Source organism: Taeniopygia guttata, chromosome 4 (assembly GCF_048771995.1).
Source record: "Taeniopygia guttata chromosome 4, bTaeGut7.mat, whole genome shotgun sequence".
Classification (NCBI taxonomy): Eukaryota; Metazoa; Chordata; class Aves; order Passeriformes; family Estrildidae; genus Taeniopygia; species Taeniopygia guttata.
In genome coordinates this window covers 29,358,381-29,372,243 of record NC_133028.1, presented here as the reverse complement: position 1 = coordinate 29,372,243, position 13,863 = coordinate 29,358,381, and the positions used below count along the sequence as shown (strand labels likewise).

Sequence of the window (13,863 nt, the reverse complement as noted above, 5' to 3'; positions counted from 1 at the left end):
CCACCCTCATAAATACACACACATGCAGTTTGAAGACTTACTTGCCTGACGTTGCTCTGAGACTTCACCCTGGTTAGTATAAAGAAACCAGTAGGGCCCAGGAGTGGAGTTGGATGATGAAATTTCATGATCTTTTTTTCATCCTATTAACAGTATCATAAACATGTCTCCATTACCTGTAACAAATTTTTAAAAACAGTATTTTTGTTGCTACAGGATATTTAAAAAGTGTTTTCCCCTTGAAACAATAAGAGTACCAAGAATATCCAGAAAGGTTATCAGTCTTTGGTTTAAGGGAAATGAAATCTCAGAGAGAACTCAGAAAAGTTCTCAGAAAAACTAAGAAAAGTATAAACTCCAAAATTGCAGTGGAAATACAACTCCTGCTTATGATGAAGAGTGGGCTTTTTTTTACCTGTCATGTGCAAAATTACTGTTAGCAATCCTTACGTGCCTTCCTAGGTGAAATTTCCCTTTTGCTTTCACACACAGGGTCGGTCAATGATCTAATGGTGTCTGAGCTCCAAGTATTAGTGTATTATGGAAAATATGGTAATAGTACATGGAAATAACACTCAAACTGCATTAATTTTAAGACATATTTAAACTAGCATATTCCTTTTTCCTATGTGTATAATGTCTACAGTGAAGAATGTTATTTTATGAATTTTGTATGTCCTATTTTACAATGCGTATGCATGAAAGATATTTTCATTTATAGCCATAAGAAAAATCTAATATAAACCTTCATGTGAGGACCCCAGTCCTCCACATGAGTAAGCTGATAGATTAAATGCATTTTTTCAAGTAATATTTTAAATGTGATGACATGCTTGCAGAATGACTTGTCCTCATTTAAATCAGTGGCCCTATTCCAGTGCTTCATGGGACCAAGATTTTCAAGACAGTCTTAGTGTATCTGTATGTACAGTAAGGTGATTATTAATACTGTTATATATATCCTTACAAAGAATATACCTCAGAAAAAATACTGTCATAGCTATTTTTAAGTCTGTGAACAAAGATGACTACTCAAATATTTTTCAAAACGGTGCCAGATGATGATCTTGCTCTGTCAATTAGGTTCTGGGTCCAGACTAATGTCATTCATTGCCTACATACATGCTTTTATTCTCCTCCTATACTCACAGTACCATTCAAAATTGAGGAAGATTTTGGGGTTGGTTTGTTTGAGGTCTTTTGGGGGTTTGGAAAGGTTTTTTTTGAAGGATTGGGATTGGGGGGGGGAGTTGTTAGTGTTGTGGTTAGTTATTTGGTTTGGGTTTTTTTCACAAAAAGTGAACAAGGAGACAATGAATTTATTTATCCAACTCTGTGGTTGGGTGAATACCAGGACAAGGCTTGGTGCTTCAGAAAGTCAGAAAGTTGAGCAAGAAGCTGAGGGCTACTCACCCACTCTGGAAATCAAACCTAACATCATCTCTTGTTTGGCAGTGTAACACAAAATGCCCACATCAAAGGCTGTTATTCTCTGTTCCCTCTATACAGTGCATACAATGTTACCATGCTATTTATTTTAAATGTACTATGATTTGTATAATGTCATGACATTAGATATCTGGCATACTCATGATTTTAAGTTACTATATTATTTTAGTGTTAACTAAAGCTATTGTAGTGGTTAAAGTTACAGCTGCTGTATGAAGGACATACAAGTGATATTCAACTTTATTTAAAAATATGGAACAAATGCACTATTGTTATCCCACAAAGCATGTTTTACAGTAAATGAAGAACAATGTAATTTGCATTAAAATTTGAAACTAAGGTAACTAAAAATGTCACTGGTAACAATTCTGTTGTAAATTGGGGGAAAAAAGCACCATATTCTTAAATACAAGCAATTTTACATTCATAAAAATTCAAGACTTTTCATTCTGGTAGAGCACTTCAAAGAAATACAAATTTGCAGTTTAAATTGCATCATAATCATACTATCTACACTTTGAATGCTCAGCAGCATACAATACAGAAATAATGACTAAAATGTACATACAAACAAAAAGAAAGGATGGATATGAATGCTAATGTTTTTTTAAAAATTATTCACACATAATTGTTTCTAAAGATACGTAACACATATTTCATGCTTTACTTTCTGGTACCACAAAAGAAAAAAGCTATCCTAAATATTCAAATCCTCATACTCTGACTCCAACCAAATTTGGTGAAACTGGAGTTGACCTCGTACAAGGCTCATGAAAACACAGAAAAACAACACAATTTGTCCAACTGACAAAAAAAAATATATATATACACATACAGTTTTTTGTAATGCATGTCTGCATGTTTATGTGCAGAAATCCTTCAATTCAGCTCATGTAAGGAATTTGATTTCTAAGATCAAATGGAAAATAGATCAGGACCGGGTAAAGGTATCATATTTAGCTTTGAAAAGGTCCAACTATTAATAATGCAGAGGTCCTCAAAACATACCAGAAAGAAATACTAAAGGTACAGGAAATTAAAAATAAACACAAAGATCCTATGCTATATGAAATATCACCCGCTCTCTTTGTAAAATTTATATTTGCTTAACACTGAGTAACCTCAGTGCCTTCAGTGAACATACTGCTATTCATACAGACTTCCCAGCATGTTTAGGAGGAATTAGGGCCTAAGAGCATTAAAAAGGTGCTTTCATTTTCTTGTGAATTAAATTCCTACTGTAAAAAATGTGTCCCAGTGTCAAAGGCCTCATACCCAATTGCACAGTCCCACACAGGTTTCCTGCACTGTCACCCCCTCAGGATGCTTATGGCACATTGATATTGGCACTTATTAAAAATTCTATGAAAACACTGTATCTTATATTTCTTAAATATATTTTTTTTCATAAATTTTAGGGGAAAGCTGACTAGACTTGTAAATTTATTGTGTAATAATATAGAGAATATATGTTTAAGCTTTACCAAGTTTTGCCTCTAAATTCATTGTATCATTTAAAGTTTCTGGATGACACAAGTCAATTCCTGCTTAAGTACATAAGTAACTCTGCATCACTACGATTGCCATTTATTGCTGCTAGTCCTCCAACAGCAGGTAATAAAAATGGCTTTCACACTTGGCAACGTAAGCACTATATGAGAGATTTCAGGAATCTGACCAGCATTTGTTGTGCAGGGAAAAGCATACTATTATTAACAGAATAGTTTTATCCATGATAACAGACACTGAAATCTAAGTTACCTCATAAAAATCCCATTGCAGAATGAGAACTGGAATACCACAGGAAGACCACTTCAGTTAACATTAATTATTCAGAAATGTTTTATAACTCCTATACATCAGAACAAAAATATTTATTTGTGCTCTGTTAAATATGCTTTGGCTTACTTTCTTAAAGCCAACTAGGGAAAGAAGCCAACTAGGGAATGGCATATCCTGAATGTACCAAAAAAAAAAAAAAAAAAAAAAAGTTATGAGAACTTTTTTCTACAAAGAAAATAAAAATCCAATAAGCTACCTTCAAAAGTAGACATTTTGTATTAATATGTACAGTTATTATTTGCACAGAACATTTTACAATACCAACAGGTGTGTTAGAAAATAATTATTTAATTCCAATGGACTTGTGCTTTCAGCTGATCTTTCAGCAATTGCAGAAATACAGCAAATGTAAGAAAAGGATCAGGATTTCTTGCATCCATCACTTCTGTGTAAGGACTAGCATGGCATGTCCTTTGCTTCTGCTGAGTCCTGCTAAAGCATCTGGAATTTTCAGACTACATATACAAATGCACATCAAATTCACCATAAATATCTTACTTCTGGCTTGACTGTTTTCACTCAGCCACTGACTCATAATGACTATACACACATATAAATAAGCTTCCTGCAGTTGAAGCAACTAAAAGTACCCAATGCCTTTCCTTTAATTTCATTTTATATCTCATTAGTTATTTGGATAGTTCTGGTGCTGCAGCTCCTCCAATCTGTCTTTGCAACACTTGTACAGGCACATCCTATTATTTTAAAATAAGTAATTTTGATAACAAGTGGGGAGAGATATTCATACAAGTGAAAGGGGAATTTGTCAATATATAAAGTGCTGACATATCCATCAGGAAAATAAGCTAGAAAATTTACTTCCTTTAGTTCTCTCCAGAGGCCGTAGCTAGCACCCACTTTAGTCAGCAGCTAATTGTGCTGGCAGTATCCCTTGAAAGGAAAAGTCCAGTGCAATACAGTAATTATTTTAACCAGTACATCAAATTCGCTATGGGCTGATTTCAGACAGATTCAAATGCATGGACAGGTGTGCACACATATGTTCTCTGGGATGGCCTCAGGAAGGGATGGAGTCTTCCTTGCACAGCACAGAACAGCAGACGTTTGTGCCTTGAGAGCCTGGCTGGCCTGCTCTGTGGCATCAACAACCATAGCAGAAAGTCTGTGCTTCCCACATGCTGAGATATGGAAGGAATTTTAAGAGCTGTGTTTCACTGTAGGCTTGTAAAGACATCACGCAAAATCTTCACATGGGCGCAGCTGACTTGCTCCCACAGCAATGGCTTTTTTGAAGCTGAGGATTTAAGAATACTGGGAAAGAAGTAATTTTAAAATTAAAAAAAAAACAACCAACTTATTGCTCTGAAAAAGGAGAGAGACAGAAGCAGCCTAACTAGTTTTTTTTTTCTTTTTTTTTTTTTTTTTCATAAAATTCTAGCTATTATAAAAAGTAAGGTGCTCTTCACTGTCAACCAACATAGCTCTCATGGCATCTAAAGTTCTTATACCTAAGAATGGAGATTAATACAAATGCTTAGTACCAGCAACAGATTGCAACTCTCCGTGATAAAGTCTAAGATAGTTCTTACTCTAGGGAAGGATTTTTTATAAATACATTCTAGGCAAATGACTTCATATTGTGGAATCCTTCATAGGACTTGAACCTCCTCCTTGCTTAGAAAAAGTGTTAAAATACCTGGGTGCCTTTCACATGACTTGTGTTGAAAGAAGAACATTCTTTGGTTTTACCAGCATTAAAATAATTGTTTAGCTAGCATTGCCATACCAGTTTAGTTCTTTACATAAATTAGCATTTAGACATCATACCCACATTAATGGATTTGTGGATGTAGGCTTGGCTCACAAAAAAGTGCTATGCTAACACATATTTTAAGACTTAATGAAGCAATGAAATACTGTTTTGATAAGGTTTTTTTTCCAAAACCCAGACCTTTGTTTTTTTAGCCTCCCCTACCGTCTGAAAAAAAAAAGCTGGGATTTTCTGTATTAATTTTTCTTAGGAGAAGCAATGTGTAAGGCTAATCTCAGCAATAGCAATTCTGGAACATGTATAAAGGTGATTATACATTTTCCCCATATGGAGAAAAATTAGTAGCAAGGAGGAAAACTGGATGACTGCTGGAGGTAGGTACCAAATTAATTAGTCAGATGAAATTCTGGCCCTTCTGAAGTCAAAAGCATAAAATTTGCTAAATCACATCTGATTGCCACTGTCAATACTGTAACCAACAGATTATTTCCCAGATGATTTTGCAGAAAACAAAAGAGCTTCTCTTGTGAGAAGCATCCTTCAAAGAAAAGACATGCACTTAAGTAGAAATCTTGAATGCTATTTAGAGGCACTAAAAACCTTTTAAGTATCTTCACTGCTTGAGTTCTCCATGACTACAGATTAATAGTCATGATTAGTAAAGATAAGCAATTACCTTTTTTTTTTTACATAAACAAATGCTCCTCTAATTTTTACAAAGTATCTAATCCATACAATTACCATTCATTTTGCCTTTCCAGGCCTATATGAATGAAATTTATCTCCCATGAGTTACTTCAACAGAGAGAATTTCGATTGTTACCAAAACATATAACAAAGATAAGGAGAAGGTATGAAAGGCACTTATGTTCACAATGGATTGTCTAATACTCAGAACTTCTTGCAGACAGTTCCAAAATTCTTCATATCTGATGACTGCCAGTAATTTTGGATGACGCTTCAAACAATGTCTCCAAATTTTTGCTTGCCAAAGGGTACTTAAAAAAAAAAATTAAGTATTAATCTCCATGCTGTCAGTTCAGAAATTATGAAGATGGATTAGCAGCTTGTCCAAAATATCAGTTAGGCCTTGTAGTAAACAATTTCAAGAGGCACATGTTGGCAGAAAGCTTCTGAAATTTCAGTCTGCAAGTAAAATGCCAATTGAAGGTTTAAAAGATTGCAGAGTTTAACATTCACTTGTCCTTTCATGTGGAAGAAATTGATCCCTTTCATTTGTATTTTCAGGGTCATCCACTGGGTTCTTTTCTTGCATCCCACTATTTTCTGAACAAGAATCATCATCTCCATCACCATGATGACCTTCAACACTGTGTCTGATGCCATAAGCAAAGTAAATGAGGAAGCCTTCCAAAAGTAAGAAAAAAAAAAAAAAAAAAAAAAAAGTTCATAAGGTTTTCAGGCAAGTAGTGCATGAAAAAGTAGATATTTTTCTCTGGTTGAATTTTTTGCCAAAGAATATTCTTCTTCAGATATCTGAATCAGAGTTCATGCTTCAGGTTTTCCCTGAAGCAGTTTCTACAGGAAATTCCAGTGCATCATTTTTGCATAAGTAAATGCTCTAATAAGTTATGGAAATTAGAGTTATTATCTCTAATTCATGTCTAGACGGAATTAATACAATTTTCTAGATCTAAAAGAAGACAGAATTATATACTGGGAAGAAACCTGTTACAAGCAGGTTTCTACATAATTTTGGCTATACTTACTAGAAAAAAAAATCACAGTTTATTGGAATTCTTCCTATTACCTAAAAACTATATTTGTAATTTTAACTGAATATAAATACTTCTTCTGAAGCATGATCTTCCTTTTTATCAGAAATATTAGCTGATTTTTATTAATTCACAGAGATTTTTTCCAAATATCTGAAGGAAATTAATGTCCTGAGATAGGAATCATGAGTTCGGTATGAACTGTATGAACTGACTGAAATGAACAGAAGTACATACCAAGTAACATCCAGAAGCTAAATCTCATCCAAGTCTCTCCACTTAATTGTACCATCAAGTAAATATTTACCAGTATACTCAATGATGGCAAAAATGGTAATAGTGGAACCTAAAAGGAAATAGTTAATATGTTTCTATTAAACATAAATTTTTTTGCATGTCACACTTCAGGTATGTAACACAAACTAGAGGTAACGTGTAATCACTAAGAAAGAATTTAATTTTTTTTGGTGTTGTAGTGAAATTTTCACTGGGTTTAACCAGCAGTTTCTATAGATCTTAAACTTTTAAATACATTATGTTTAATATATATTTTATAAGGTTATAGTAAAACTTTCCAGTTTGTGCAGGACATACACTAATGAATTCCTGTATTTACAGCTGAAAAATAATATATCTATCTCTCTTATTCTGAAATGCTCCCCCACTACCACCTGATTCCTTGACCTGTATCACTATACTTCATTATTTCCATTAAATAACTGATCTTAGAACATAAGTGAAAGTGCAAAATGAAAAAGTACTTATACTCTGTCTTAGGTTCAAAGGACTGCAGACTACAGAGACAAGTGATTGTACACTCATCAGTTTCTGACTTGTTTTCCAACTTTAAGTTCTCTCTCCCACTCATTAGAATCCATCCAAAGCTGTCATCAGAGAATAACACAGAGAATAAGTGATTCATATTCACCATAAAGGCTACTTTCTGCTGGTTCTGAGGCTGCCTTTGGATGAGGAGAATGGTAACTACCAAGGAGATCACCAATAAAGCAAGAAGGCCAATACTCCAGGGCTCCAAGTTAGCAATGAAATGAATCCCATATGTAATGAGGACACTCAAGCCACAAATCAAGCAAGCTGTATGAAAAACAAAATTACAGAAATAGGTCACTTAATCTCTGCGTTGAAGAGGAAGTGACTTTTAAGAAAAGTGATAGAAAGCTTCAACATGTACTGTTGTTATGAACATGTTTAACCAAATGAAAATTACCACAGGTTAAAAGGATAAAAGCACAGAATGACACATGTATGACTGAAAGAAGGCATGTTATCAGCTGATTTTCAATTCTGTCTGTAGTAAAATTCCAGTATAAATGTTAACATGAGTTTGAACAGCCAAATACTTACCTAAGAGGCTCACTAAGAAGTTAACTATAGCTGCAGTCTGCCCAGTTGGTAAACTGGATGGATTAATCAAGGCCTGAAGACGGAAGTGATTCTCTTCTATCATGCTTATCTGTGACTCACTTACTGCAGACTCTCTTTCAGCTGCAGCCAAAGCTGCTTTTTCTGGAGAGTATTTTGGTTCCTCATAGGTGGGTTGGTATCTATGCATAAAACAGAGTAATAACCATAACTTCTAGATTTAAAGCAATATGAATCTAGGAATGTACTAAAGTACTAAATTCTTTTCAGTAGAACATTAGAATTCCCCAAGTTATAACTGCATTGCAACAGCATTACTAGTCAGTGTCATATATAAAAATACTACAGCAACTCCCTTTTTTGATTGTTTTGTTTGGAGATTTTTTTTTTTTGGCAGTTTTTTTAAGCTATCTGAATGCAGCAATAGCTCAGATAAATGACCAGTCCCATACAGAAAGAAAGGACAGGGTCTGGTAGTCCACAGCAAGGAAAGAGTAAGGGATCTTGCTTCTGACTTGCTTGCTTTAAGAGGCTTCTAACTGGCATTACCTGAAAACTGACATCTGCTTTGTTAGCTTTTAAATGTATTTTTAAAAATACTTATGGTAAGTGAATTCTTTCTAAATAGAATAGGCTTCTCTTTTAAAGTGTAAACTATTGCAACAATGAATTTGAGCTGAATTTAAGGTGTTATACTTTTCAAAGTTAATTACTTAGCCCTAAGTAATAAAGGCTGACTTTTTAAAATAAGAAGAGCAATACATAACAAATGATCTGTAGCTAGCAATATGTAATTCCATAGCTTTATACACATGACCGATACCAGAGTTTTACTGAGAAGTATTAATAATCTCATTCATATTTGCACTCTCTTCTAGCGCCACAACATCTTAAAACATTTGTGTGGTCTTACATTTCTGACTAGGATAATACAAAGCAACTATTAGAACTTGTTCATCCTGTCAACCACCTGGAACATCAACTCCTTGCACGTATAGTCCCCAAAATGCAATGTGCCTGATGTATAGCATAGATTGTATTCATATACAAGTATCATTCCTGAATTCTGTACTCAAGCTTATATTTAGTACCTTTGGGACTGATGCTTGGACCAATACTTATTCTGAAAAATAAAAGGTGACTCAATTTCACCAGAAGCTTTAACCCGACTCACTGTTATACTTATGTAACAATATACCATTGTTTTCTTTGAGGAGTCACTGCTTCTTAGAAATCATTTATATGCTTACTGCTACTGCCTATCTAACTAAAAACATGTATTGTAAATATGACCTCTGTTTATTTATTGACCAACTAAAAAAAAACCCACAGTAGAATACAAAGGATGTTTTTGACTCACCTAAGAATGAGGACACAGATTGCCACAAGTGAATAAGCAAGAAGTGTGCCAATAGACATCATGTCCACTAAAGCCTTTAGGTCAAACAGAAATGCCATTACAGCTAAAAAAGAAAATAAATGGAAAAAAATTTCAGGAGACTGACACAGAATTGTAGCATCATCCACACTGGGAAAAAAATTTAAGTTCATCAAGTCTAACCGTAAGTGCCAAGATTAATATTAAAAATATATGAAGCTAAGATTTAAAAATCTGTCTGCAGTGTAACTTATTGTTTTACTGACAGCAATAGGAGTGAAATCATGATAATCCTTAAAACCACATTTTTTAAGCTACTGGTATCATTAGATATCTAATTCTCTACAGTTGAAAATCTCATTCATATAGATAGGCACTGATGAGTCAGTCATACAGTCATGCTGCATAATCAAACGCTTATATCGGACTCATTCAGATAGAAATATTTGCACACATATTGTTGAATTTAGGCCATATTAAAAATAAATTTTTACAGAATGAAGTTCAGATCCTGCAACAGAATCTCACCAAAGCTGAAGGGATGGATTCCACTGCCAAATCAAGAAAAAATAATTGTGATGTAAAATTTCTGCTGAGCTGGGAAAGAGCTCTGTGTGAAGAGGACTTTCAAGAGCTGTCTCAAGTAAAATAGTTTAGTAGGGTTTTTTTAATGGTTATCTTACTAAATATATTTTTCAGTTCACCTTCAGGAATGACCAGTAACATCTCTTAAGAATTAATATTCTTATGATCACTGAACTCAGAGGCAGAAACTTCCATGGCAGTGGAAGTAACTAAAGAAATCTTGTTTGTAAAAGCTAATGCCATATTCATTTGGAGATTCTGGCGTATCTTTTTTTGTCTATACTGTTTGCACAACAAAGCACATTATTTATAAAGAAATTAGGAGAAGCTATCAGTAAATGAAATCCTAATTCCAACTGATTCGAAATACATACACATACTTTAAGAGCGTCTTAAAGGATTTGTATTTTATTAATATTTTTGAGATTCAGATTTTTTGAATCATCAGTAATCTCAACATCAAAAGAAAATATTAAATATAGTCTTTATACACTGTGTGTATATGCACACCCAAATTATTCTACATTCAAACTATTTATATTTAATATTTATGGTATGCTTTTGTTAAAATATTTGTAGACAGCTGCACAACGGCACAAACATATGGATAAATACTGGTATTTGATCCTAAAGGAGGAAGCAAAATGTGTTTTTCTGAAAACAAGGCTGCTGGATTACAGAATTTTTATATAATCTGGGAGTCTCTTTTTCCAATTAAGAAAGACCATCCTGTTTTGTTCAATGAGAGTGGATGTTTCTAAATCCAAAAGGCAATCTGCAGTGTAGATTTTTGAATACCTCTCTGCTTTTCATGCTCTAAAGAGCAAAGCTGAGGAAGAACAGAACCTACTAAAACCTCATGTACAGTAGCTATATTAAATTTTTAATCCCATCTTTGAAAGGCTACTCTGCGGCCTGGATATTCTTTAACTTTAGAAACAAGATGAAAAATGCCTGCAAGTTTCTTCTTAGTAATTCTTCTATACTAAGAGAAAAAAAGGCAGTGTATTTCTTTTCCACCTGTCTTAGTTCTACTCCAAGAGACAACAGTACGTCCGTTTATGGTAAAACTGGACTGACACCAAAACATTTTGCTATGTGCAGAGGTCTGCCATGGCAATTACCACCCATGAAAATATTAGTCATGTAATAACACGTGATGGTTGCCTCAGCTGTAGTCTTGACTTGATAACTTTAATTGAGCACCTCATCTTCTTAGCATTTCTTACAGCTGTAAAACGATTTGTGCTACAAATGCATAGAAAAGTCAGATAATATAAGCTGTTGCATACATCCACAACTATTCTGTCAAAACTATATATGACCACAAATTACCAAATATGGATTAAAAAAAAAATAGAAAAGAAATCACTCTTCCTCCAGCAGTAGATAAAGTTTGTCAGTGAGGTGTTGATACACCAAATTCCTAAAGATTGTCTAGAAGCAGTCCAATGTCAGCTGCTACAGAGCTACAGCACAGTTGTGTAACTATACCAATCACTTTACCAGCTGGGTAATACACTATTCTTTCTTCTCATCATTACTGTGATTTCACATAAAGATTTTGATTTCATCCCACAAAACTGCAACTTCTAAATTCTTACAGGAGAATATGTCATTAAGATAAATTCAAATAAAATAAAGTTGAAATAATAAAAGTAACGCTATGCAATCTACTTGTACTCTGACCAAAGAAAGGGGAACTGATAAGGCTTCATGTGGGACTATCTGGACAATGACGCTGCCTTTCTGCATTATCGTCAAGTTTGAGCAGTTTGACCTCAAAATTTACATAGTTTGAGCAGTTCCAGTCTTGTGGCATCTGAGAATGACCCTGACTATAAATAAAAATATTGCATCTCATTCCTAAACCTCTTATTTGAGATTAATTTTAGTCAAAGTTGCTAAAAGTTCTAAGGCATGTATTTGATATTTGAATTACTTAAAAAAACTTATTTATTTTCCTTTGAGCTAAATACTTCTAAAGCTTCCAGTCTTCTGGGATGATTAAACATCACACTAAAATGATGATGAAATCTGGGCACAGCTGTATGTGCCTCAGCAGGAAATACGAAAATGTGTGAAAGAGTTGAATGGTAAGAATTTACCATTGGAGTTGGCAACGGTTCCCAAATGATTGTTTTGGTAAAATATATGCAGGCATGTATGTGTATACATATATGTGCAGATACATAAGCCCCCAACACGCGCATGCCCCTCAACCACAACTTGGTAAGCCTAAACAACAACTATCATTTTCTTTGGAAGACAATTTAAAAAATCCTTGTAGTTGACACAAAAGTTGTCCTGCTTTGTAAGTAATTATTTTTCTTATATCTCATTAAAAAAAAGTGACAGTTATTTTCCCCCCAGTACAGATGGCATAAATATATTAGGTCTACATCAGACAAGGAAGCCCTGTCAGTAGTGCATTGGCCTAAGGGACTCAGATTAAGTAACAAGCTTATTCACCATATGGGGGTAAATATAAAAAAAATAATAAATTAAAAATTAAATTCTGTGGCATTAAGGCCATCACCACCACCATGATTTGCTTGATCTGGAGTTCTTACACCCACTGATTACTCAGTAATTTTATTCCCATTGTACATGCAAGGGAAGTTAACAAGCAGCCCTTTTCAAAAATATAAAGTACCATGCACGTGCATAGAGTGTTTAAATCTCAGTTTTAAGTAACATGGGCTTTGAGAGCTTACCAGAGATGACCCCTGCTGTCAAGGTGGCAGAAACTGGTGCCTGCCTCTTATTCACTTTGGCAAGAAAACTAAAGAGTAAACCATCACGTGCCATGGCAAACAGAATTCGGGGCAAAGGGAACATAGAGCCGAGAAGACTAGAACAGAAAAATGTATAGTTCAAGTACAGGTTATCAAAAGCACAATGCTTTACTGGTAAACCCAACTACACAAAAAGAAAGCTTGGAGGAGTTAATGGGTTTAGGTATAGTTTTGCTTAGGCTCTGTGTTGCTGCTCTTAGGATTTTGTTTGGTCGACTGATGTCCTTGGTTTTGGGTTACTGTTTATTTTGACCCTAGGCTTTGAAAGCACTTGAGATAAACCAACAACTAAAAATCTGAGATAGAGAAAAGTTTTACTGGTAGACTACTTTACCTAGCAAAAAGCAGATTTGATCATTTTTGTCCAAAACAAATCAAAGCTGCATAACAGTGGTTTATTTCCATATATTCAATGTGTTTAGCAGTGCACCTTTCTTTACAAGGATCAACTCTTAGTCTCACCTGCTACTGCACCAGACGATAGAGTAGCAACTAGTGGGGTCTTCGTTTTGGAATTGATTTGAGCTAGACATTTGAAAAGCAACCCATCCTTCGCCATAGCATAGATTACACGTGGTATTGGAAAAATGGATCCAAGAAGACTGAGTAAAAAGCAAACACATGCAACATGGCAAACACAATTCATGCAGAGTTGTATTCATGGACAAGATAAAAAATGTTAATTAATGGCATGTATAGACAAAATGTATGATTGTAAGACAAAACCAGAAAGCCCCATAGCCCAAGGTACTATAAATCAGACACAAATAGGGTTTTTTTTTAACTGAAAAGTTGATTTATTATTATAATTATATTAATTTAGGTAATGAAATTGCTTCATCAGACAGATTCTAGATTACCAAGATAACTCTCTTCCCATCACCATAGTTCTTGTGTATTAATGGACCAGGAACATGTTCCAGATCACAGTAACTATGCAATTAAGCTTTAGTATTCCTG

General features: G+C 34.4%; 1 protein-coding gene across 11 annotated transcripts in view; it reads right to left on the bottom strand.

Moving 5' to 3' along the window:
• Window positions 1–1,671: 1,671 nt before the first annotated feature.
• Window positions 1,672–13,863, bottom strand: part of SLC7A2 (solute carrier family 7 member 2) — a 51,876-nt gene continuing 39,684 nt past the window's right edge. For 9 of the 11 annotated variants that reach the window (XM_072928239.1, XM_072928234.1, XM_072928233.1 and 6 more), the window contains 6 exons: window positions 13,366–13,505; window positions 9,503–9,605; window positions 8,125–8,324; window positions 7,688–7,854; window positions 6,997–7,105; window positions 1,672–6,391 (listed from right to left, as the gene is read on the bottom strand). In XM_072928239.1, coding sequence (XP_072784340.1) covers window positions 6,213–6,391; window positions 6,997–7,105; window positions 7,688–7,854; window positions 8,125–8,324; window positions 9,503–9,605; window positions 13,366–13,505 — 898 coding nt within the window. In that variant the 3' untranslated portion in view covers window positions 1,672–6,212. Of the gene's footprint in view, window positions 6,392–6,996; window positions 7,106–7,687; window positions 7,855–8,124; window positions 8,325–9,502; window positions 9,606–12,822; window positions 12,960–13,365; window positions 13,506–13,863 lie in introns of all 11 variants that reach the window. The other 2 variants (XM_030271171.4, XM_072928241.1) reach the window with 2 other exon arrangements.